At 37.9% G+C, this 27,289-nt stretch overlaps 1 protein-coding gene across 1 annotated transcript; it reads left to right on the top strand.

The window, feature by feature from the left end:
• The first annotated feature begins 1,144 nt into the window (after positions 1-1,144).
• Positions 1,145-4,116, top strand: LOC149164700 (large ribosomal subunit protein uL5z). Its single transcript, XM_089432155.1, has 5 exons — positions 1,145-1,341; positions 1,535-1,642; positions 1,760-1,802; positions 2,187-2,382; positions 3,410-4,116. Exons 1-5 carry the CDS (start codon positions 1,339-1,341, stop codon positions 3,600-3,602), a joined length of 543 nt encoding a protein of 180 aa, XP_089288281.1. The 5' UTR covers positions 1,145-1,338; the 3' UTR covers positions 3,603-4,116.
• The last annotated feature ends 23,173 nt before the right edge of the window (positions 4,117-27,289 follow it).

The raw sequence follows: 27,289 nt of genomic DNA, 5'->3' as shown, positions 1-27,289 counted from the left end.
GCCAAGATGACAATAATTGTCTTCTATGCAATATAAGTTTATGCTTTGATGATATTATTACACATTTGAGCAGGTTAGAAAAATATGTGACACAAATTCTGAGGAGCTTTTTGATCCTCCTGGAGTCATTAATGTTCCACCCGCTGCTAATTCTCTTGGCTGTCCAAATATTCTATCTGATTAACATTGGTCTTTGCTGGTTAAGTTTTGGCTACCTTGGGCTCAATTATTATTATGATTATTGAATCTCTTCGAGGTGCTCTTGTTGTTTCTTGTGGTGACTTTTGGTTGGGTATGGAAGTTTTTTGTGATGTGCAATGGATTTGTCTCACCCATGGGATGCTGTGGTATGCCCTTTGGCATATTGGCAAGGCCTCCATATGGTTGATAATGCAGATTGTACATCCAACAAGCTCGTTAGGTCCTGGGTTTGTTATTAGGTGGCACACAACTTCTTTTTATTTTATTTTGCAAGTTTTAAGTCATGTTCAACATGAGAATGATGGTCTTCTTGTTGGGTATTTTGTTTCATATGTTTTTGCATGAAAACACAAGAGGTGACAAATGTTACTTTTTTGATCACAAATCCTTAGCATCATGGATATTCTGGTCTTGTAGTACTAGGGCTTCAACTTGTAATAGGCAAGAATTGTGTTTACACTGTTATACTTGGATGGAGACTTACCCTACCAGGTCGTGTTTTTGCTAAAATTAGCTATATGAGCTCAATGTACAATCTATTTTATTAATGAAATTCTCTTGCACATGTTTACAAAAATAAACCAGTTTACCCAAAAAAAAGGAAATACCTAGAGAGATCAAATTTGTTGAAATACACAGTTCTTTAAAGTGAAAAGAGATTTAAATGCAATAAATAAATACATAGTTAAAATGAATTTATGCTAGTTTTAAGATTTTTTGATTTGGTATTCATTAGATCAAATGTCAAACCTAAACCTAGCCTTTTCACAAAAGAATAAGAAAGGTAAGAAGCTACCCTATATCGAAAACACACTTAGCAAAAAAATCCCTAATTGAATTGACTGATAAAATAGAGGAAGTTTAGGTTAGGACGTCTTGCAGCACGATTTATGCTAGTTTTATGATTTCATGATTTAGTATTTCCTTATGTCAAATATCAAACCTAGCCTTTTCACAAAAGAATAGGAAAGGTAAGAAGCTACCCTATATCGAAAACACACTCAGCAAAAAAACCCTAATTGAAATGATTGATAAAATAGAGGAAGTTTAGGTTAGGCGTTTTGCAGCAGGCGGGATTGGGTTCTGAGGCAGGGGCAGCAGCAGAAACAGCAGTCGGCGGGAACCAGCGTAGGAGAAATGGTTGGTTCTTCTCACCCATGTAGTTTCTCTACACACTGTTTTTTCTGTTGAGTTTGTTACAGTTAGGGGGCTAAGATCGTTATTTGAAATGGTATATTTGCAGCGATATTAGACAATCCTTCGTATGTTCTAACTTGAGGCCACGCCCACCACTAAGGGTTTCATTTTAAGGTCATGATGTCTTGGTTTTCAGGCAGCGGAGAAGAAACTGAGCAACCCCATGCGGGAAATTAAGGTGCAGAAGTTGGTGCTTAACATATCAGTTGGTGAGAGTGGCGATCGACTCACTCGAGCTTCCAAGGTTTCCGATATCTTCTCTTCTCGAGCTTTGCTCCCCGAAGTTATCTGTGTATTGTACATATTGCAGTCCTCCATGTTTTAAAGATTGTGGGGTTTGCTGTTGTTTGATTATTACTAGGTGCTGGAGCAGCTGAGTGGCCAGACTCCGGTTTTTTCTAAGGGTAGGTTCTGTATTTTATCTCACGAAAACCAAAATTATCTACGAAATGTGAGAACTCATCATGAGATCTTTAAAACCCCACATAAGCCAGGAAATTCCATAACTGATCCAAATCATAAAACTCAACATGATCTTCGGAAGTTTATAACTGATCAGGAGATCTTAAAATCTCAACATGCTTGATTTGATCTCTGATACAATTCAATTTTCGGTTTTGATTGCCAGAGAGCCCTAGACCAGCTTGTTCTAGGATGTTAAGCACAAGCATAAATATAAATGACGGAGTTAAGAACTGTGTTATTTTAATTGCTGCCATTGTATTTTTATGTAGGATTTGTCAGAAAGCTCACTTGTTTTGCCTCTGGCTTTTGTCATTTGTATGCAGCAAGGTATACTGTGAGGTCCTTTGGAATTAGGCGAAATGAAAAGATTGCCTGCTACGTTACTGTTAGAGGAGAGAAGGCTCTTCAGCTTTTGGAGAGTGGGCTGAAAGTGAAAGAATATGAGTTGCTCCGAAGGAACTTTAGCGACACAGGGTGCTTTGGTTTTGGGATTCAGGAGCACATTGATCTGGGAATCAAGTGAGTTCAACATTTCGTAATTTATATGAGTGTGTTCAAATAGTGCTCATTTTTAGTTAGTTAGTGAAATGCCCTTTCTTAAGACCGAGGGACTGTCAAACTATGTATTGTATACTAAATGGTACAATTGGATAAACGCGGCCTTCTGTTGACTTCATAGCAGCCTTTTATTAGGCGAGGCATTCCTGCCAGGTCTTGAAGCTGGGCAATTGTGGTGGTAACCATTTCTAAATGCCATGACTATACAAGGGTTTGGGCTAGGCATGCCTCCCAGTGTTTAAACGTGGGTAGTTGTTGGTGGTAAGCTCATCTACATTTGTCGGGGAAAGCATATCTAAAAACCACTATAGCTGCCGTTTATTGGGCAAGGCATGCTCGCTAGGGTTTGAAACTGGGTAAAATTGTGGTGGTAAGCATATCCAAATACTACCACTAAACGCACTAACTGACAGCTTCACCGACTTATGTGCGAATATTGTTCAAATGCTATTTCACGATTTCTTTAATTGTAAATTTAATTCCATTGCCATAAGGAGATCTTCTCAAGTCATTTTGCTAGTATGGTAGGCTTTAGTTTGATCTTCTCAAGTCATTTTGCTAGTCTGGCAGGCTTTAGTTTGCACACAATTTGAGTCTGCTCTCTTTTTATATAGTGAAATGCACTTGCTTTAATTTGAGGCAATGAAGCTTGCCTTGTGTATAAGGGGTTCAACTGCATAAATGCAGCTTTGTTTACACTTCTTAGCTGCCTTTTATTGGACTAGGCATGCTTACTGGGGATTGAACCTGGGTAATTGTGGTGGTAAGATTACCCACATTTGTGGTGATAAGCATATCTACACACTGCCAAACACACTAAAAGGCAACTTGATGGACGTATGTGCTAATGGTGCTCCAGTACCATTTTCTCTTTATTCCTTTTATTGTATGTCAATTCCATTGCCATAATAAGAACTTCTCAAGTCATCTTGCTAGTATGGTAGGCTTATTTGGTAAACACTTTAACTTGCTTGTTCTTATCTTACAGGTACGATCCTTCAACTGGTATTTATGGTATGGACTTCTTTGTAGTCCTAGAGCGCCCTGGATACAGAATTGGCAGAAGAAAGAGAGCCCAATCCCGTGTTGGCATTCAGCACAGGGTTACCAAGGACGATGCTATGAAGTGGTTCCAAGTTAAATATGAAGGAGTCATCCTCAACAAATCACAAAATATTTAAATGAGAAGTTTTAGTATGTTCCTTTCTAAGAGTAGTGTTGTCTTGATTTTGCCACTTAAGTTGACACAACCTAAAGGAAGGAAATTTTCTTCGGGTTATAGGCTCACATTTGTCTTTCGAAGAGATTTTGGAAGGGCGGATTATTTTTATTTGCAGGAAACTTTTGTACCTTTTTAATAGTATTTAGATCATTTTGTTGCATGCAAAGTTGACGGCCATGCCTCCTTGTGAAGTTCAAGGACATACTCTCTTATTTGAAAATTTGTTTTCGATTTTGAAGTGGAAGAGATTGACATCATTGTTGGATTTGAACTAAGTAGAGCAATATATGATTTTAATGGATGGATGTATCATTCCATTCAATCTGTTAAAATCCAAGGTCAATGTATTTTCTGAATGCCCCGGCTTGGGAAAGTGTTCTGCTTTGTGACATTTCTTTTTGGGTCATCTTCGTCTTTGTGTGAACATAAAGGACACACATCTTAATTTCAAGGGTGTTTGATTTTTAGGAGTACTTATAATTCTTATCAGTACTATCTGTATGGAGGTCATGTTCTACTCTGGATTGAAATTTAGGTTGCAGTGCTTTTTGAAGTCTGTAATGCATGGATGGTGGAAGCACTGTTCTTTGCACCTTTCTTCACATGTTCTCTATATCTGTAGTTGGGCAAAGTTGGACTTGTCCGTGTTTCTATCTGTCTTGAAGTAATGTTCTATTCTTTGCAATTTTAAGTTGCAGTGCTTTTTGAAGTTTGCCATGTGTTGAAAGTGGAAGCACTATTATACCTTTCTCAGCGGTGCGTAGAACTATAGTCAGGCAAGGTTATAGTGGTACAAATTCTGTAAAGTGGATAATGATTGTCTACTTGATTGGTTTATTTGTATTAATTGTAATAATCTCTTAAAATAGTTACTCAACATTATAATACTTTATGTAAAAATATGGCCATCGGGAGAGAAAAATGGTTCATTAAAATATCTACCTATAGTAGAGCCTGTCACTCACTTTCCATGAAACTTCTGTCAGCTCAGTCTCTTGCACTTAGAATCCTAGGTAAAAGCTATAATGCTCTTGTGTTTTTGAATCTTAATGAAAACGGTTTAAGTTTTATTGCTCTTATGGAATGGTGTACTTCTCTTCACAATTTTCAGTTTTTGAATGTTATGTTAAGCAGTGGATTCATTTACTTTTCTGATTTAAGTTCAGGGTTGGAATGGTAATTCTGTAAGTTTGTCCAGTTCTTTGAATTTATCACTACCGACTATACAGTGTTCACTAATGGTATAACTGATAGGCTTGAATCTTCAAGTGCATCTTATAGGGCTGATACTTAAAGTTTGGAAAAACATGAACAGAATTTATAAGAAATATTTCGGCATATATCACAACAAATGCAAAATTGCTGGAATGTTGTCTCATTGTTGCCTGGAGGGTTTTTTTTTTTTAGCTGCATCATTGATTCTGGCTCAAACAAGTTCTTTTCATTTGTTTTGCATTCAAAAAATGAGTTGCGCGTGCTGGCAATTTTTTTTGAAACAGGCTAATCATGAATTTCTTAGCTGCCAGGGAGAGGTAGTACATTTATTTGTTGACAGGTTATGTTATATATTCAAGAGTCAATGTCACATAGGAAAGGCATACTGATTCAATACGTATTGAAGCATGCTGAAAGCACCTTTCATTTGATTGTGGTGATGTTTTACATGTTCTACATTTTAGTCTGTTGTTCTGATTCTATAGTTGGCATAACAGCTATATAGGGCAAGTGTAGATTCATTCAAGTTGCAGCTCAGATTGAGACATTTTATTTATTTAGGGCTCTTTGATTCAAATTGATTCTTTTAGGGCTATTTGTTTCAAATTAATGCCCTTGTTTTTGTTGTGATGTTAATGCCAACTTATTGTATTTATGTTTTCTGCCCAAGTTTCAATAAACCTAAATTGTATTACCCACGCTAAAAGCTGTCAATCAAGAAGTTGGCATTTGCGGGAAGTTCCTAGGTTGATGTGATAACAGTTTTCCTCACTTTTTTTTAATCATGGGCAGTTTTGGTGCCATATTTTGTATTTGGCTTGAGGCTTTTATTTATGTGATGTTACAGGGTATCTCCCTAGGTTGATGTGATAACATCCCTTCTCTCCATCACTGACATCACCACTGGTTTTGGGTGTACTTCCTTAGTACTCGAGCTGTAGCCCTCCTGTTCAGGCTTTCGCTGTTTTCCCTGTTACATATTGTTTCCGTTTTCAGAGCATATTGAAAAGCCAAATATATGGTGTTCAACTTGACCATTTCTATCTCATCTTGATTTTGAAACTGTAATTCATTAACATACGTGGCTATTGCCTGTCTATCTTCATGTAGGTTCATTTAGTCATTCTGATTTGTAGCTTTATAAATTACGCTGTATTCATGGACCAACAGCTCCACCTGCCCAAGTTTTGGGACTTCTGAGCAAATCCTGTTGATAGCACGTGTGGAAGATTTTTTAGCATGTGTATGTTTGCCATTGTCACCAGTGTTCTGATTTTACCTCTCCCTGTTCTCTCCTAATCTATCTGCAGACAATCCCACTATAATGCTTTACATGATCCTAACTTTGTTACAGTTAGTTATTGCTATATAGGTTCTCCAAGCCCTCAAGCTTTTTTCACACCTCCACATCTATATTTTTATTCCTCCCTCTTCAATGCATGCATGTTCCTAACTTAGCCATGCTTTTCTTTTTCTTTCATATTTTTTTCTCTTCCAGCAAGTCCCAATTTCCAGGTATCATATTATCTGATTCTAAAATGAGGTAGCAACCCTGTAATCCCCTACAGGAATGTAACAGAGCCCAAAGGAAAAGCCAAAGGAAGCAAATGCAGGTGTCTACTCCCACTTTCTTTTATCTGCTAACCCCAAAACCCCCATTTTCACAAATCCCATTATGTTGTCTGGGTTTCTTACCTCTTTTATCGTATTTGTCTGGAGAGCTCCTCTCCACCAAATCCCCATTTTTACAAATCCCATTATCTGTGTGTTTTTCTAAATCCTTTTTGCTATACTAACTGTCTATAGATCTCCTTTCCTCAAAATGCTCATTGTGATAAATCCCTTTATTGTGTTCTTTTACCTGTTTTGATATGCTAACTGTTCACAGATCCAGGCAACTCTCCAATTTGCCCAATATCCACCTTCACGTGGTGTTCATACTGTCTATAAGATTTATGTGGGATAAAAAAAAAAAAAAAAAAAAAAAAACAGAATTTTCTATAAGATTTGTGTGATGGATAAACTAAAAAGAAAAAACATAATTGTCTATAAGATTTATGTGGGATGCATAAACTAAAAAGAGAAATTGTGTGAAGGAGAGACTCTAATAGCAACTCTGCCAGCTGGAGAAAGAAAAATAATGGAGAAGGTCCAGATAAGTTGTCAACAGGTTTATGCAAAAAAGAGTTTACACAACCCGTTGCTTAGTTGATGTATTTGGCATTTCTTTTCAGAAGCAAGCTACAATCTTGCATCTGCAGTTCAGTTTGAAAGAGGATTGGAAATTTCGACTGTCATTTGTTCGGAAACTATTAGATATCGTTTGGTTTGGTGGTTAGCATTCCTTGATGGAAACCTGCACTCATAATGAGTGTTGCCAGATCTCTTGGCCGGCAAAAACCCCAGGCGTATTTGTAAATGATTATTGGCAGCCTCAGAAATTTGATGAATATGTACATTTTATTAATAAAGCAGTGGTAAAAGGCTGCTTCATGCTTTGCAAAACTTGTCATAGAACTTAGTTGATAAATTTGAAATGGGTCTTTTTCTCTGGAGTTGTAATCCATAACTAACACAAACTGGACACATGAGAATTTCAATATTTCCTTTCTTCAGCGTTATAAGCTTGCATAAACAGAGTTGTAATCCTTAAGTAATACAAACAGTGGACACATCTATGAGAAGTTCAATGTTTGCTTTTTTCGGTGTTATGTTGTAATCCACAAGTAACACAAACAGTGGACACATATATGAGAAGTTCAATGTTTGTTTTTTTCAGTGTTATAAACGTGTATTAACAGAGTTGATATCCAGTGTCTGTTTTGTTTGCATGCAATCCCAAAGCTATTCTAGCATGCAAGCATTCTGCCTCGGTATCCCTATAGAGGCTACCACCTTGTGATTCAAATTATTTTCTAAAATTTGTTATAAAGTTTATTTTCCAAAATTTGACAAGTTCTTTTTTCTCCAAAATTTGACGAGTTCATTTTTCTTTGCAACTGATATTCGAATCAGGTGACCATCTTGGTTAATAGGGCGACCACTTCCAATAAGATAATATAATTTTACAAATATCCAACTAATGACCACAAAATAGGTCAGTGTAGATTAAAAGATACTCAGTTTGGTATATATAGAATGTAGGCAAATATTCAATTAAAAACATGTAATTGATTTTTAAATTTGGTAAATTTTTGGTGAATATTATCCATTTAATCATATATATGTAATAAATAAGTGATTTTTTAACTAAATTGGCGATTTTTTTTTTTATTATTATTTTAAATTTTTAATCGAAATGTCAAAAAAGAGCTCATTTGCAAAATTTTGCTATTAAATTTTTCCTTGGTATGAATACATTGTGAGAGTGCAAACACAACTCCTAGAGAATGCGAAAGCTTAATCTAAGATAAAATGAAGTATACAACAATAGAACAGTCTTGTAAGCGTATACAACCAGATCAAAGGCCTCCATGATTTAGAAGAAAGTGAATAAGTCTTGGGATGGAGGTTGATGATGTCAAGAATGTCAGAGTTTGATAGTTAATAGCAAGGGGGGACCACAATGGCACTGACTTGCTATCGGAGTCCTGTGGATCCAATGGGGCGTTTGTTTGTATGATACTCGGGTGATGTAGGAGCGAGAGATGCTCCTAGCATTTGAAGTTGAAGGAAAGAAGCTTTGGGTAAGTTTCTCGCTATGCCATTGGGTCCAACTATGTTGTGTTGCAAAATATATACTTGTTTTGATTCACCGAAGGGGAGTAGTGTTTACATTCACAATGCATACTAGTGTTTACATTTATTGTTATTTCCCAAATACATTCACAATGCGGACTAGAATATCATCATCGTATTGTGGAAACAAACTTCCTTGTTAAACTTTATTAGGAATAAGAATCCACAACAATGCAAGTATGCAAGTATCATATCAAATAAACACACACATGCAAGTACTCGGTGCTTATAATTATTAATAGACAAATTTCCTTTTTTTTAGGTGTGGAGATCTTTTTTGATTCCATCCCCAATTAAAACTTTATCAGTGATAATAACTCTATATGGGATCCAAGTAAACTGGTCTTATATCAAATAAACACACATGCAAATACTCAGTTGTAAGGAATAATAAATTGACAAGAAAGATACAAATTACTTATATCTCGCCTTAGTGGCTTGAGTGGTTGGAAGCACAGTTTGTTCTCATCCATTCAGGGTAAATTCCAAGTGGCATGTTTGGCCCATTGTGACAGGGTGTGAAGAGTAGATGACCCTTGGGATAGATCTCACCCCTATGAGATTGGGCTCTAATATGTATCGGCTTTTGTTAAGTCACAAGTTTTTGGTATATTTGGCTTGCGGCCCATTGGATATAGTTTTGGTGTTATAGTGACAGCTCAAAAGTTTGATCCTAAGCCTTGCCCAAATTACTCTATCCACCATGTAAAAATAAATAAAAATAGATAGAGAGAAAAAGAAAGAAAGAAGCATAAATCTTTATATACACCCATCTATGACATTCAATTTTATAATCATGTTGGTTGATGTTCAAATTTTACGACCATCTTCATTTTTATTATGACAATAGACGTGTATTTTGGAATATGACTTCCATAATTTTAATATAATTATCAGTGATCACTGGATGGATGGTAGGGATTCAATCTCCATAGAATATTTTAAAATATTATTAGTAGGACATACATATTAAAGGTTAAGATTTATCTCCAAAGTAGTTATGTCTTTTTTGCTATTTTAATTAAGTAGGTTAATTAAATTTTTTTGGACACCTAATTTTCAGCATTGGTCCAAGTTTTGTAAATATGTAAATAGAAATTAGAATACGAAGAGACCATGGAATTTGAATCCCAACGGTCATCATCTTGATTATATTTACCTTAATGAAGTGAATCAATTTGAGAGTTACCATTTTGAATTGACATGGTATTAGAGAACATGTTCCAAATTTGACATTCCTTTGCGCTTGATCTGAAATCACTTGTAGATGACCTAAGAGAAATAATGAAGGTATTACAGATTCAAGCGCTGGGGTGTGCTTATGTTATTTTATGCAACGGATCGATAAGATTGCGAAATACACAGAGACTGAAACAATAAGAGAAACACAGTGAGCAAACATATAAAACACAACAAGCTCAATAAGAAGTTCACCCAATCCTCTTGGGCTATGTCTCCTGGTCCAGCGTTCAGTGGTGGCCTTTCTATTGTGTCTTAAAGCAAAGTTTTTACAATAGTGAGCTCAAATTGAGTCTCACGGAATAGATGATGATCAGTAGGATTGTACTTGGATTCCCCAAGTCTCTAGAGTACATAGACTCCCTTTACTGAATTTCGACCTCAAGTGGTCTCAGTGATATGAGTCCAATTTGGTACTCAATACCTGACAGGTATACACAAAAGAGTTGCTTGAACCTCTCAAGCCTTCTCTGGAGTTCACAGAGTCTCAGATTCTCTCTGTCTCTGTCTGCTCGATGCTGCCTTTGTCTGCAGGTCAACTCGGCTTCTCTGTTCTCTGTAATTTACTGCTTTCTTGCCTCTCAGCTTTCTGCTTCTCTTTCTCTGCCTCCTCCGCCTTACTCTCTGTCTGTTCATGGCTTAAAGCTAATCTGCTCCCTGACTGTTCGTTTCCGCTTCCCGGCTCTCTGGATCCCCTGCCTCTGTCCACTTGAATTCCCCTGCTTTGCTTCATCATCATTGTGTAATGCTTCACAGAAAGGTGGCCACTTGTTTCCTCATGAATTGAGTGTCAGTTCTTTTTAAAAGGTCATTATTTCCGTTGCTCCAAGATCGCCTGTGAAACTGATTCCTCTGCCAGCTCGGCGGTCATGCCGGACCTCAAATCTTATATGACTCGGCCTATTTCCTCGTCGAATCCGGTCATCCATCGGATCATTTCTTTGTCGTTGATCTGGAGCCTCCAGATCCTTTGGTCTCTGTCCATATCGGTCGGGTAAGTAGCATGACCTTTACCCGTGCGATGTGAGTGGTTTTCTCTCTCATCCGCTGGACGCGTGTCGCCTAGTGTATGGCATCGGGTGGGACTCGGTCGAACCTACTTACTGCTTGAAGCCCTTCCGATATCTTACCGGTTTTAGCGCGGGACCCGCTTTTTGACGGAATTGGCGATTTCCGTACGGTTTTATGCTTTTCCTCGTGACCGAGCGCTTGGGGCTTTTCCTTCATTGAGGGGGACGCCCTGCGATACGCAATTAGCGCTTTACTGCCTCTGTTTTTGGATTTGACCATCCGTTTGTCAATTTGTGCCAGTGCACGGTCACCATGGGCCAATGGTCTGCGCGCTTTGACCGAGGGTCCTCGTTGTTCCGTGTTGACCACAAATTGCCATTGTTTAGAGGTTATTTTTGATAAGCTCGATATCCATAAGATTTTGAAGCTTGACATAATTTGAAACAGTCATGAAAACTTAGAGAATGTTTAAGGATCCAATTCGGATCACGGCCTTCCCACTGAAAAAGCTTTTGGACCACCAAAAGTTGGTTTTCAAGCATCGACTAAGTGAGGGTATAGCTGTCTCACTTGTCCAATCTCTATCCACTTTGCACTGCTTGGCTTTGAACCTTTGAGTCCAATCCTGAGGTACTCAACATCTCCTCTGCACGTCGACCTCACCTTTCTGTCTAGAATTGTATCCTTCTACAATTCATTGAGATATTCAGGGAACAAATCATCAACAGAAGGCAATTGACTCTGCTCTTCGGGCTCTTCAATTAATGAAGGTTCAAATAGTCTCAAGCTGTCTGCATTAATGACTGAGTATATGTGCATGTAAGTTGGTAAATCAAGGCGAAAATCATTCTCACCAATTTTCTCAAGTATCTTGAAAGGTCCATACCTTATTGGCTTTAGCGTTTTACCTTCACCTTGCACTCTGTCTTTGCTGATATACAGCCAAACTTGATCACCAACTTGGAAACGATGCTCTTTCTGATGCTTTTCATGCCTTGCGTTGTATTTGGCTTGGCTTTTTCCCAGCTGTTTCTGTATTGTTTGGTGAATTTCTTGGATTTGTTTAATGAATTTGGTTGCTTTGTCCACATCACTGTGTCCATCAACTGCTATGTTTTTACCAAAGACAAAATCCAAGGGAGACCTTGGTGTGAAACCAAAACATGTCTCAAAAGGAGATCTCTGTGTAGAAGAATGTTTTGCTTGGTTGTACGCATGTTGTACATAACACAAATGTTCATCCCAAAGTTTGCGATGCTTGCTGCAATAGCCTCTGAGCAACTGAATCACTGTCCTGTTGACCACTTTTGTCTGGCCTTCTGTGCGTGGATGAAACGCTGTGCTTTTCCTCAGTTTGGTGTCCATCAGTTCCCACAGACTCGACCAAAACTTCCCAACAAATCGGGTGTCTCGATTAGATACAATGGAAGTGGGTAATCCGAAATGAACCCATACATGCTGAAAGAATAACTTTGCAGTTTGTTCTGTTGTAATCTGTTTACTACAAGGTATCAAAATACACATTTTGCTGAACCTATCCACCACAACATATAAATAGTCATGACCTTTCCTAGATTTAGGCAGCCCTCCAACAAAGTCCATAGAAACACTTTCCCAAGGATGCGAAGGCACTGGTAGTGGAGTGTACAAGCCTAGTTTTCTATTGCTGGGCTTGCTTTTAGCACACATGGTACACCCTCTTACATATCTAGAAACTGTCTCATTCATTTTTGGCCAATAACAAAATCTTTGCAGCTGTGCAACCGTTTTACTTACACCAAAGTGACTTGATATTAGAGAAGTGTGTGCTTCTCGAATTATCTTTACTCTTTCAGTTTGTGGAATGCATAGCTTCCCACAATGATGTAAGAGTTGGTCTTTAATGTGATAATCCAATTCTTCTACTCGTTTGCTTTGACTTAAAGTTGCATATACATCTTTAAAATCTATATCTTGAGCATATTGTTCAATGTAGCTCTCATGCAATACTGAGTTATGCTTAAGTATAGTAGATGCGTTTATAATTGGTCTAGATAACATATCTGCAACTTTACTGTGTATGCCCTTTTTATATCTGATAACTAAATGAAAATGTTGTAGAAAACCCATCCAACTATAGTGCCTTGATTGCTGCAACTTAGTTTGGGAGTGTAGATATTGGAGTGGTTGATGATCAGTATGTATAACTGTCTCTTTGCCCATTAAGTAATGTTTCCATTTTTTCACACTCTGTACTAATGCATACATTTCTTTATCATATGTGGGATAGTTAACCACTACAGAATTAAATGTTTCAGAATGATAACATATGGGTTTATCGTGCTGTATCAACACTGCTCCCATGGCATAGTCACTAGCATCCGTTTGGTTCTCAAATGGTCTTTGAAGATCGGGCAGTGCTAGTATTGGGGCTGTACTAATATTTTCTTTGAAGGTGTCGAAGGCTTTCTGCTGTGTGCCTCCCCACTGAAACACCTTGTTCAATCCTGTTAAAGCATGTAAGGGAGCTGCAATTAAGGAAAAGCTAGAAATGAACTTTCTCCAATATTGTGCTGCTCCTAAGAAGCTTCTAACTTCTGTAGCAGATTTGGGTTTAGGCCAGTTTACAATGACTGCCACCTTAGAGGGATCTATCTTCAATTCACCACCCCCTACTATATGTCCCAAATAATTCAAAGATGTTTCGCCAAATTCACATTTTGAGAGTTTAACATAAAGTTTTTCTCTTTTCAAAACATCTAGTGACTGCTTAACATGCCTTAAATGTTCTTCCCACGTTTTGCTTAATATAAGAATGTCATCTAGATATACAATAACAAAATCATATAGAAAAGGTCAGAGTATATCATTCATTATTCTCATGAAAGTAGCAGGAGCATTAGTTAAACCAAAAGACATAACCAACGACTCATACAATCCCTGCTTTGTTTTGAAAGCAGTCTGCCATGCATCTTGTTCTGCAACTCTGACCTGATGATATCCACTATGCAAGTCTAACTTGGAAAAATAAATAACTTCCTTTAATTGATTTAATAGATCATCTATGTGAGGAAGGGGATAACAATTTTTTATTGTTATTTTATTCAGTGCTTGGTAATCAATGCACATTCTCCACGAGCCATCTTTTTTTTCACCAAAACGATTGGAGACCCACATGGTGATGTGCTAGGTCTGATGAACCCCTTCTTGAGCAACTCCTGCGCCTGATTCTTGATTTCTGCATTCTCTAAAGCGGACAACCTGTACATTCCGATGTTAGGCAATGGAACATCTCGCTGCAAATTAATATCATGCACTATTTCCTTTTTGGGTGGCAGACCTTTAGGTTCTTGAAACAAGATATCATATTCTGAAACAACTTTTTCTAAATCAGCTTGCTGTTTAGCATCACAACCCTCAAATACATTGGTTTTATCAGGTTTCTTTTCATTTACAACCATCAGTAAAAATTGTTTGCATGAATTTATAATTCGTTTCATCTGCCTTGAGTTTATGAGAGTATAATTATTCTTGAGTTTATGAGCTCTTACAATATATTCGATTCCATCTTTAACGAGGAGATACTTGTTCTCAGCTCTATAGAAAATAGCTTTTCTATCATACAAGTAGGGACTCCCTAAAACAATTCCACATATATCAAAAGGAACTATATCTAACTCAACCTCATTTACAAATGCTGACCCAAAAGAAAACTAAAGTTTACATTGTTTAGTCACTTGTAGTTGTGCTTTATCACTTAACCAACTTAATGGGTATGGTTTCTTGTGAGGTGTAGTCAGCGATCCCAAATTCTTTACAATTGCTTCAAAAATTAAATTTACTTGTGAGCCATTATCAAACAAAGTATCAATCTTTTGATGCTTGGAAATAACTCGAATATGGAAAAAATCATGTCTTTTTCTCTCATTTTCTTCGTTATTAGTAGATCGTGCAGAATTACTAGTAGATGCTTCAGAATTTTTACCTTTTATACTTGTGGCTGCAATGGTTGTTTCATCTCCCGAGTCCGACCCCAAATCTTTCTAAATAGCTGCAACAGTCTTCTTCTTCTTGCCCTCAAACTTCTCAGGTCTTAGCTCCGGACGCTGGGTCCAATAGTACTCATCATCATGCCCATCCTTCTTACAGTGAGTGCATGAAGACTCACTTTTCTGTGCAGTGTTGGCCTTCCTTTCTTTCCATTTCTGTTTTCCTTTCTCCTTATTCTTGCTTGCAATGGGCTTAGATGATCCCCCAACTTCTGGGTTCCCATTCTTTCCTCTAGCTTCTAGATGCGTAGCTTGAACAGATACCTCATCTATACTAGTGGGATTAAACATGAGGATAGTGTGCCTCATGTCGCTGTGTAGACCACCTATGTACTTCAACAGAGTCTCAGGTAAGTCTAAAGAAATTCCTAGAATCAAAGTTCTTTTCCTAAATTCTTGGGTGTAACCTTGTACACTTTTCCCTTTCAATTGGCGAAGAGTTTGCCAGCTCATCATGGCTTGCTGCATGTAAGCTAGTGGATAGAACTGATTTTTGATTGCAGAAACAAATTCATTCCAGACAGAAAGAATCTTACCATGTTTCTTCATGTCAGCGTATGTCCTACCGTCCCACCATACCAAGCCAGTGCCTCCGAGGCGTAGGCTGGCCAGCTGAATCTTACTCTTGCCTGAGTCGATACTCTGCACCCTACAATAAACATCAATTTGTCTGATCCAATTATCCAACTTCTCTGCATTCAACTCTCCATCATATATTGGTAAATCAAATTTAACATCTAATTTAATCAAAGATGTCTTCTTTTTATGTTCAGGGCTATTAGGAGGTGTGAGAAAGTTTTCTTCTTTCCCTTTGCCTTTTGAGTGGTCATGGAGAAGAAACTCTTCTTCTCCTTTATCTTGTTTGGAGCCTGATGAATCTTCATCTTTATGTTTCCTAAAGTCCTTATACATTTCCTCTACCATGGACCTCATGGCCATGAAACTATCTATAAATTGGGGGTCTGGTCCCAAGGGATTTTCTTCTGACATTTTCTTCTGAGAATAGGCTCTTCCAATTTCCGGGTTAGTTTCAACTAACTCTCCTTCTTCTAATTTAAGCTTTGATCTAGTTAGCATTCAACAACAAAAACCCAACACAAGCTTGTCTAACCTTAACAACCTAGAGCTCTGATACCACTTGATCTGAAATCCCCGTAGATGACCTCAGAGAAATAATGAAGGTATTACAGACTCAAGTGCTGGGGTGTGCCTATGTTATTTTATGCAACGGATCGATAAGATTGCGAAATACATAGGCACTGAAACAGTAAGAGAAACACAGTAAGCGAATATATAAAACACAACAAGCTTAATAAGGAGTTCACCCAATCCTCCTGGGTTACGTCCCTTGGTCCAGCCTTTAGTGGTGGCCTTTCTATTGTGTCTTAAAGCAGAATTTTTACAATAGTGAGCTCAAATTGAGTCTCACGGAACAGATGATGATCAGTAGGATTGTACTTGGATTCCCCAAGTCTCTAGAGTACACAGACTCCCCTTACTGAATCTCGACCTCCATTGGTCTCAGTGGTATGAGTCCAATTTGATACTCAATACCTGACAGGTATACACATAAGAGTAGCTTGAACCTCTCAAACTTTCTCTGGAGTTCACAGAGTCTCGGAATCTCTCCGTCTCTGTCTACTCGATGCTGCCTTCGTCTACAGGTCAGCTCGGTTTCTCTGTGCTCTGCAATTTACTTCTTTCTTGCCTTTCGACTTTCTACTTCTCTTTCTCCGCCTCCTCCGCCTTACTCTCTCTTTGCTCGTGGCTTAAAGCCAATCCGCTACTGTTCATTTCTACTTCCCGGCTCTCTGGATCTCCTGCCTCTGTCCGCTTGAATTTCCCTGCTCTGCGTCATCATCACTGTGTAACACTTCACAGAGAGGTGGCCACTTGTTTCCTCATGAACTGAGTGTCAGTGCTCTTTGAATGGTCGTTATTTTTGTTGCTCCAAGATTTCCCGCGAAACTGATTCCTCTGCCAGCTCGGCGGTCATGTCAGACCTCAAATCTTATATGACTTGGCCTATTTCCTCATTGAATCTGGTCATCCATCAGATCATTTCTCCGCCGTTGATCTAGAGCCTCCAGATCCTACGGTCTCCGTCCATATCAGGCGGGTAAGTAGCATGACCTTTACCCGCGCGATGTGAGCGGTTTTCTCTCTCATCCGCTGGACGCGTGTCGCCCAGTGTATGGCATCGGGCGAGACTCGGTCGAACCTGCTTACCGCTTGAAGCCCTTCCGATATCTTGCTGGTTTTAGCGCGGGACCCGCCTTCTGACAGAATCGATGATTTTTGTACGGTTTTATGCTTTTCCTTGTGACCGAGCGCTTGGGGCTTTTCCTTCATTGAGGAGGACGCCCTGCGATACGCGATTAGCACTTTATTTGACCTCCCGTTTGTCAATTTGTGCTAGTGTGCGGTTACCATGGGCCAACGGTCTGCACGCTTTGACCAAGGGTCCTCGTTGTTCCGTGCTGACCATAGATTTCCATTGTTTAGAAGTTATTTCTGATAAGCTCGATATCCATAAGATTTTGAAGCTTGACATAATTTGAAACAGTCATGAAAACTTAGAGAATGTTTAAAGATCCAATTCGGATCAGCGCTTGTAACTCCTTTGCCATTTCCTTTACCTTTTCCCCTTTGTCGAATCTTTGCCTCAATAGGAAGGTCTCTGTTGTGGTAGTAATGCCTCCATTCTTTGAATAGTCAGTTAATTCATGCACATTGGTTGTAACACATACTCCTCTTTTACCTTCTCCTTCATGTGCACTGACACTAGCATTTCCCTTAGCCTAGCCCATAGCCTTAAAAATTAGAGCTATCATGCATGATGTAGAAGCCACTTGAGTTAAAATGGACATTCTTTTCACAACTTTCGTTAAGGCTCTCTATCCCACATATTTTCACTATCTTGAATCCTTACAAAGCTATTTCCCAACTTAAGAACATTGCTTTTGACACTCTTGAGAAGAAGTTCACAGAAAGGGATAAAGTGTTTAGGAAGAGGAAGACAACTGATCAGTCTCTTAAAGACACTGTGCGCCTTGCATAGAAAGAGAATAAACATACACACGATTCTTTTAGAGGCGGTAGAAGAGGGTGTGGAAGGAAGAATAACAAAGGTAGAAGGGGAAAACATCATTAAGGAGGAAAATTTGATCTCCATTGTATTCACCGCAACAGAAATGGACATGATGCATCCACATGTAAACTCTCTTGGGACAAAATCTAGCAAGAATTAAATGAAGAGAAAGGTGAAATGCTCAGTCTAGGGAAAGGTAAATGACTTGGATTTGCTCATTATATTGTGACACATTGCAATATTGGAGTAATTGAAGCCCTATTTCATACTTCATTTGTTTCTTGGAAAGATGCATCTCTGCTTGATACAAGTGCAACTTGCCACATGGCCTTTTGAAAAGAATTTTTTTTGAAGACTTCAATATCAATGTAATTTTGCAGACAAGTCAAGACTCAAGCCACCCAGACTTGACACCATCAATGTCAAATTCCTTGGAATAATCAACTTTCTTTTGCATGATGTTCTCAACCTTCTAGAGCTATGGAGAAACTTATTGACCCTAGTTCACATTCACCAACAAGGACACTCCATTCACATGTTTAATGGCAAAGTTGAGGTGAGAAAAACATCAGACATCACACTTGTCATGATTGGAATAGAAGAAGGGTGTTTGAAGATGTGAGGAGCATAAAAATGTGCATACAATTCTCAGTGTAATGAAGGTACATTACCATTTAGTCTTTTATGGCATGCAAGGTTTGGACATCTAAATTATGACAATCTTCGTTTATTGAAGAGAAATCATGTTACTGGTTTACTAACAATTCCAAGGAAACTGAAGCAATGTGATGTTTGTATCCTAGGAAAACATAGAAAACAACGATTTCATAATTATGTTTCTAGAGCACGTAGAAAGCTTGCACTGATTCATTTTGATTTGTGTGGCCCTATGTCTGTTCTTCTACAAATGGAAATAAATATATGATGACTTTTATTGATGACTACACTAGAATGTTTTGGGTATATTTAATGAAAAACAAATCTGAAGCTTTTGAAATTTTAAAAATTTTCATGTATGGATTGAAAATGATGCACAATCTCATATTGGCTCTATTTGCACTGATAATGAAAAAGAATATACCTCAAGTGAATTTGAAAACTATCTTCACCAACATGGAATTCAACATCAAACCACTGCGCCGTATAATCCTCAACAAAATGTAATTGAAAGAATGAATAGGGCTATCCTAAATATGGTTCGTTCAACGATGTTTAAAAAAAATGTAAAGTTGATGTTTTGAGCTGATGTAGTTCTATGTGCAGTGTATATTAAAAACAAATGTCCGTCACATGCTCTTTGAAACAAGACTCCTTATGAAATGTGGTATGTCTACATTCTTTCGATAAGGCATATCAAGATCTTTAGTTCCACATGCTATGCCTTGATTCCCAAGGAAAATAGAAACAAACTTGGTGCAAGGTGTCAAAAGTGTATCTTTCTGGGGGTACTCAGATACCTCCAAAGTGTATTGTATCTACGATGAGGTAAATAAGAAGCTTATACTGTCTAGAGATGTCATTTTTCTTGAATCTTCCAACACAGACAATGTTTTTGAGCGACAACTTGATCATTTGGATAGATTCAATTGTGCAAAAACTTTCCAAGAATGACAATGGGATTCCACATCCTGAAGGATCCCTATCTTGATCAATATGTGGAATCTCCTTTTGAAGCACTCTCTCCCACTCATGAAGCTATAACCACTTCTTTCGATCAAGAAAAAACTTCGAGTGATGTGATTGAAAGGATTGGAAGGCTAAATCTTGATGCCACCCTATCTAAGTCAACAAAGCAGCCTTAACTATCTCAGAAAGGTCCTCCAAAATGGTTCACTGAAACACTTGAAGTGTTCATCCTGATGAGATTGGAAAGAGAGGAACTAGAAGTTCCACCAGAGAAAATGGAGGTGATATAGATGACTTTAATTTAGCTGTTGATATGGATGTTTCTTATGATTGTGAATTAAATGTCTACCAATTTTGAACCAAATTTCTTCAAAGACACTGCTCATGATGGATGGAAAGAAGCAATGTAGAAATAGTATGATGCTCTCATATAGAATGGAATATGGAAGCTGGAATACCCTTCATTTGGAATCAAACCAATTGGTTGCAAGTGGGTCTTCAAAAACTGGTATAAATCAGACGACTCACTTGACAAGCACCAATCACGTTGCAAAAGGTTTTGCACAAAATAAAGGGTCGATTATGAGGAGACTTTAGCCCCCACAACAAAATAGGCTACCACCGTGACTCTTTTTTTCATGTAGCTCATAATAGATGGAAAGTCCATCAAATGGATGTAATAACTGCTTTTGAATGGAGACCTAAAAGAACATGTATTTATGTCTCAATCAAAAGGTTTTGTTGTGAAAGGACAAGAGTATACAATATGTAAACTCATCACTGTCACTGAGCATCTTTTGAAATTAAATTTCAAGGATTTAATTTTTATGATGAAACTTTATTTGTCAAGAAAGTTGGTAAAATTGTTGTCTATCTTGTGATATATGTAGATGATCCTTTGATGATAGGGAACAATGAAAATTATATTGCATCCATAAAGAAAGAATTGAGGAAATTATCTGAGATGACAGATTTGGGACATCTTCACTACTATTTGGGTATTGAACTAATCCAACATCAGAGATATATATTCATCTCACAAAAGTACATTGAAGAATTATTGAACAATTTTGGCATGACTGAATGCATTCATTTGACCATTCCAATGAAACAAAAGCTAAATATCACCTCTAAAGAGGGAAATGAATTTGAGGATGTCATATCTACCTCACCACTACCAAACTAGACATGTCATTCACTGTTGGAATGCTTTCAAAGTTTATTCAAGAGCCTTGTGAGGGTCATTGGTTTGTTTTAAAAATAGTTCTAAAGTATTTGAAAGGAACTCAAGACTTATGACTCAAATATACATAGATGGATGACTTCAACTTGATTAAACATTATGATTTAGAATTTTATAGAGATAAGAAAAATGGAGTATCTACTTCATGTTATGTTATGAATCTTGGATCGGGAGCTGTCTCTTGGAGTTCATGCAAGTAGTTGGTTCCAACAGATTCCATAACGGAGGCAGAATATATGGTAGCCGCAAAAACAACCAAAGAGATTGTGTGGCTTAGGAAAATTCTTAAATATTTGCAAGACAAACAAGTGAACTCTACTCCTCTTCTGACTGAAAACACTTTTGCATTTAAATTGGCCAATAATCCAAAATTCCATGATCGAACCAAACATATCAATGCAAAGTATCATTTGCTTTGATACCATGTAGAGGCCAAGACTATTCACCCACAACATTGTTCCACAAATGTGCAAATTGCAGACATCTTCACCAAAGCACTTGGAAGAGAAAAGTTTGAAAGATTCAGATTGATGCTTGGGCTTACAAACATCCATTTAGATTAAGGGGGGAATGTTGGACACCTAATCCTCCTGGATTGGGCAAAGTTTTGTAAATATGTAAATATAAATTCAAATATGAAGAGAACCTAAAATGTGAATCCCAAGTGTCACCATCCTGATTGTATTTAATTACATGTATCTTAATGAAACGAATCAATTCCAGAGTTGCCAAAATAATGTCATATGAATAAGTGTAATATGATTTGAGTTATGTTTTTTTGGGTATGTAGTATTAATAAGCCATGGTATTGTATCAAAACATATCTATAGATTAAAAAACTCTCCATGGTAACATAGGAGTAAATTTCCATGGTTAAGTATCTTGTTTTATGTGTTTTTAAATGTGTATAGTTATAGCTTATATATTAATTCTTTATAATACTAATAATAACATTTAAAATAAAGTTTAATTTAGTTGGGTTTTATGAATTTTTAAATATTACATGATGTATTTCGAAGTAATTATTTTGATCCTTATTACGGATTGATTGCCCATTAACGTTTACTAACTATTTAATTTATTACTAAACAAGTTGATAGATAATTACTTTTTTTCGATAAGTTCGCTTAAGGAGAATAATGTTCACAATTATCGTTTCCCAAATATAGTTGCAACACTGGCTGGTTACTTATGTAGCTATTGATAGGTAACACACTTTTTCCATAGGTTTGCTTGAGGAGATTAGTGTTCACGGTTATCATTTCTGAATAGAAACAAACTCTTCGAGCACTTGAGTTCACTAATTGCATCTTTCATGTATGTATGGCTTATTACATACAATGATTTCCTTTGGGCATAATTTCATAAAATAGGAGGTTGGCGATGGTGTTATTCAATCAATTTTATCATAGGGAATGAATTTACGAGTCGTTGGCTATAGCGGTTTCAGTGCTTGTTCAGTTTTGAGTAATCAAAGGCCTAATTTGATTAGAAGTCTTAAGTAGAATTTTAGATTTGTTTTAAGGTATTTTGCCTCTCTTGAGATGTCATACTTTTGACTGCAGTCTGAGTTTAAAGTTTATCTTGGTGAGTTTCTCGCGTTCTGCAAAATGCCCTATATGCACGTCTGATCGATGTGGCATGCCCCACTTGTTGGCATTTATCTAAGGTATATATATCATGCTTGAAAATTTGTAACAAGATTCAACTACTATTGAAATAATTATGTTGAAGTTTTGTGCGAGGATGACTAGTTCATTGCATTTGAAAACAAATTTTGAGGTATGCTATTAATGGGTAGAGACACAAAATTCCAATTTCTGAAAATAATGCATATGCAATACATGCAAATTTTCCACGAGGGGAGAATAAGACATATGTACAAAATTTCTTTATGCTAGATGACAAAGATGGGTAAATTTTGTTCTATTCTTTTCCATTCTAGTGAGAATTTTATTAGGAATTGTTATCACCCCAAGAAACTTTCCTAGGTTGTATATCAGAGATGCTCGAGAACATTACAAACTCAAAAAAAGGTTGGAAAAATCATGGTGGATGAATGAAAGAAATGCTGCATATTCAAGCCAAATAACCACTTCTACTATGCTTAACCCTAGACATGGGTGAACACCCCCAGACTACAAGGCTTTAGACCACCAATTACTCACAGTTTTAAGAAAAATGCGATGATGGAGAATACTGATCACACCAACAGATGCACAGTACCCTGTGATGGCCAGCTGCAACCCAGTGAAAAGGTCTGTAAATCTATTTCTTAATGCACAGATAGGATGACAGCTCTCTGGCATTAAAACAACAGAACCTGCATACACATTCAATAATACTAACTAGATTCTAACACAGAGGTGGGATGACAGCCCCTCTAATGCTAAACATCAAGAGAAAATGAAAAATGCATGACAAGCACAACCTAGAACAAAGAAGAAGTGGAACATGAGCAATTGACAACAAAAGAAGCTTGCATTAGCTGAAAATGAAGACTAGAAGCTACAGGTGTCACAGTAGTTACAGTCTCCAGAAGTTGAAGCTTACAACAAAATAACACTCATCTACCTGATTACATCTCGCTTTTTGGTATATATAGAGGTTGACTAAAAAGTTGCTCTGCAAACCTATACGTGGAGGGGTCATAACTGACCACCAATCGCATTTACAATTAGATATGGGCTTCTGATATAGTTTGATGGTTTTTAAATGAACAAAATCAGCCATTTGGTACTTTGATGTCCTCTTGAACAGGTGAAATATTATTTGAATGAATTTCAATAACTGCTGCAGTCATTGAACTGCTCGAGGATCATTCTTCTTGTCCTTGGCCGTGCTGTCTCTTTAACTGTGGTTGCTGAGAATTCAATGCACAGTGTACCGGATGATCTCTTCCTTCTTCGCGCGCACAAAACAGGCCGAAGACACTGAAAAATGCATGAAAATGGACGATGGCCTGCGAATGAACACTGACCGTTGGATGGCTCAAATGGACGACCTAGATTTGTTGGCGGGCAGCGTTGGGAGAAAGTAGGAGCGAGATTTATTATAGGCTGTCGGATCTAACAAAACGGACGACGGAGATTAGATCTAGGGGGCTATCGGGAGAAAATGGGAATGGAGCAACAAGGGCCATCAGATCTGGACGCAGCAGATCCGACGGTGATCGCAAGCGAAAGGTGCACACAAGTTAGCGAGAGAGAGACCGTATCGGAAGGGTGGTAAGTGGTTTCCCCGCACCGCTCTTCGGCGTCGGGCGGTTTACGTACACATGAGCGCAATCCAGTCAAATTAAGACTCGTGGCTGGCAGGAAACCACTTCCCCGCGGTTATCGGACGATCGGTTTATGGGAGCGGGGGCTGCGCACATCGTTGGATCATCAAGCGGAGGATCGGATGGCCCAGATTTAACGCGCATATTTGGGGTTGATGTGACAGGTAAAGTCGCGGCGGGTTAAAATGAAAAAATGGGTTTATATAAGGTTTAAACGGTTATCGGGGTTTATAAAGTTAATATGGGGTTTTAAAGGTTAACGGGGGTTTTAAAAGGTTTTTGGGGTTTACAAAGGTTAATGGGGGTTTATAAAGGCAAACAACAATAATGAAGCTAGGGAGAATAAAGAGAAAGGAAGGGAAGGAGGAAAGGGGGGTAACAGAGTAAAAGGAATAAGGCTAATGAAGGGAAATGATAAAGTAAACTGCTGCAAACTCTTTGCCACCAAAATCAGTATTGCCCAATATGCTTTTTATCCATCCATGTCGAAGAACATAGTAGAGCTAACAGGAATAACTCTATACACCATGCAATTAGTGTACTTAGGTCTCATCTCGAATAAATATACACCATGCAAGTGGTCAAGTTGTACAAATAATGAAGTGACCAGAGTTTGACAAGTTGAAAGTTTTGCAAGTGTTTCTAGAGTCACTGATGAGACATTTTGTCCACTCGACATTTAAGAGCTAGCCCTAAATAAATGTTTTCTATTTTCTACTGAGGTTATAGCTACTTGGAAACTACATCCGCATGGTTGTTATTGTAGATAGTTATGAAAGATAATATTACTTTGTGACTCAAATTTAGGCTAGAGGGACAATATGTATATGGTGCATCAAAAGGTTATGTATATGGTTCATCATAAGCCTCCATGTGTGTATATGCATGTCATTCAAGTTCATAATCATATGGACTAGTAAATGTCTTGTACACAAATGAGTATGTATGATATTGTTGCAGTGCAAATGTGGTGGAAGAATTTTCAATTAGTAATGTCATTTTTTTGGGCTTGTTGTTCCTTAGAGATAGTTTTTGGCCAAGAAAATATGCCAAGGCACCATGTGAGTGTTTTTTGAAAATAGGGTTGCTATGAATTAACCTCTTTGTTTAGATGTGAAAGATAATCCCCTCTAGATGTTTAACCAAAAGGTTTTCTTTCAACTATGAGAGATACAAAGTAAAATGAAAGTATTGAAAGAAGAATAAAGATCTGGGGTCTTCAAACTCGTTCAATCTTCACTTGGAGTACAAGTCGATCCATGTGAAAGATGTTCTGGAGTCTAACATGGAAAGACATCACCTGATTACCAGCCAATGATGTAAGCTATTAACAGGCGTGAGAGGAATCACCGATAATGATGATGACCCTCAAGGTACTACAGTACAATTCGTGTGGTGTGAATAAGGGACTTGCGTCGAACACCATGCAAAATATTTCGGTCGAAGGCCATTGATGTAAACCTATCGCCGGAAGTGAGAAACTTGCCATTGAGGCATGCAAGCTTCAAAGTACTGAAGGGGTTGTTCCTAAGTCGACTTCTTGGATAATGATCTGATGTCGACAAGGGCCTTAATGAATCCCACATCTACGACATGGAATGGAGTAAATGATTTTGGAGGTGAAAACGATTTGATGATACAGGGTTCAGGGTGGTGGTCATGAAATAATGGAGCGTGAATGTATTGCAGTGGATGAGACATGGTGAATTCTCTGAGCGACTTCTCTTAAACATACCGGCGACACTGACATGATGGATTGGTAGCGTTAACCCCAGATGTGGATGGTGTGACGGACCAATGGTGATATGACCAGTGAACGGAACAACCCAACCCGACTCGGATGCGGAGTGAAAGTGTCATGTTCAAGAGTGACTTGCTACCAATAAAGTTTCTTCAAGTTTTCTTCCCAATTTTTCCCGAGTCATTGCTGACCAGTACCTCTTTATTTTTGTCAAGCTTGAGGAGGATAACATATGCTTGTTCTCTAATTTTCCCTTCGGGAAAACTCGTTGCTATATTTTAACGAGCTTGGCGACAGTGAAACTCGTTCTTGTCTGTATGGACAAGTTTGTTGCTATTCGGTTTTAACGAGTTTAACGACAAAGATAACTCGGTCCTTTTCAATTTTAGAGAGTCTGAAAAGGGACATAAAGGAAACTCCAATAATCCTTTTTTGTCATGTAATCCCTTAAGTCCGAAAAAGTATAAAATAATACGAAAGGGATGAATTTTTGGTAATTTTAACGAGCCGAACAAGACAAGCGCTCGATCTTTTTGTGTAATAATCCCTCAGGTCCAAAAAGGTTAAAATATAGAAGAGGGACAACACTTCCAGTCACTTTAACGAGCTGGAGAGGCCAATCGCTCGACAATCTTTTCATATTTTACGAGTCAAGTGAAAAGAGCTTAAAGGAGACTCGTTTTTGAGGAATGAGTGATAATTTCAGGTAGCAACTAATTCCAGGTAAAGCTTGGAATTTTCCAATCACAGCAGTGTCACAAGGATGGCTAATAGGATCACTCTTCGGAGCTATTCCTCAAAAGGGGTAAAAATCAAATGGAGGTGAATGATCGGCTAAAACATAGTGTAGGTGATGAAGAGAACACAACCAAGGCTCAAAATATGATGATAATGCATTCACAATGGTTATTTACCGGGAATTGGTTCATTTTTTAAGAGCTTAAACTCTGGGGGAACGTTTTCTCATTGCTTATGTTTAATTTTTAACGAGCTTGAACTCCACATAAAAACTGCTTGTGATAATGGTCATTGATTAAATTTCACTGTTAATCACTTTGTTCCTCCAAAGGTTGTACCACCTGTTCAATTGCTTCATCAAACTGATTAGAAATGGACAATATATGTTTCAAAAATGAGTTAAAACACTAATATTTTACTCGAATTACGTGAAAAGTAATTTAAAAGTTTTTTACCCCTCATTTTACCATTTCATTTGAACTTTGGTTTGTTGGAGTTCTGGAGGTGCTTTTCCCCCTTGATTTTCACCAGCTGATTTCGGGAGATTCTGTGGATGATTCTTGGCACCGTCTGGACCAGGTAGGAGCTAAACCTGAGCTCTTCAGTTGCATTCCTTCCTTTTTGAATTCTGTGCATGTTTCCCTGTTTTTTTGAGCCTCTAGGGTTTGAAAAATTTGCCCTAGCTCCATCGCACCC

Source organism: Pinus tabuliformis, chromosome 5_1 (assembly GCF_031772625.1).
Source record: "Pinus tabuliformis cultivar Carrire ecotype Pingquan chromosome 5_1, CPIR1, whole genome shotgun sequence".
In the NCBI taxonomy this organism is placed as follows: domain Eukaryota; kingdom Viridiplantae; phylum Streptophyta; class Pinopsida; order Pinales; family Pinaceae; genus Pinus; species Pinus tabuliformis.
The sequence above is the reverse complement of the archived record's forward strand: the minus strand, read 5'-3'. Positions and strand labels throughout refer to the sequence as shown.

Bases quoted from the DNA above. Each gene is read 5' to 3' on its own strand.
- LOC149164700 (XM_089432155.1), top strand. The intron at 1,643-1,759 runs GTTTCCGATATC...GATTATTACTAG, and splicing joins GACTCACTCGAGCTTCCAAG to GTGCTGGAGCAGCTGAGTGG. The intron at 1,803-2,186 runs GTAGGTTCTGTA...ATTTGTATGCAG, and splicing joins GACTCCGGTTTTTTCTAAGG to CAAGGTATACTGTGAGGTCC.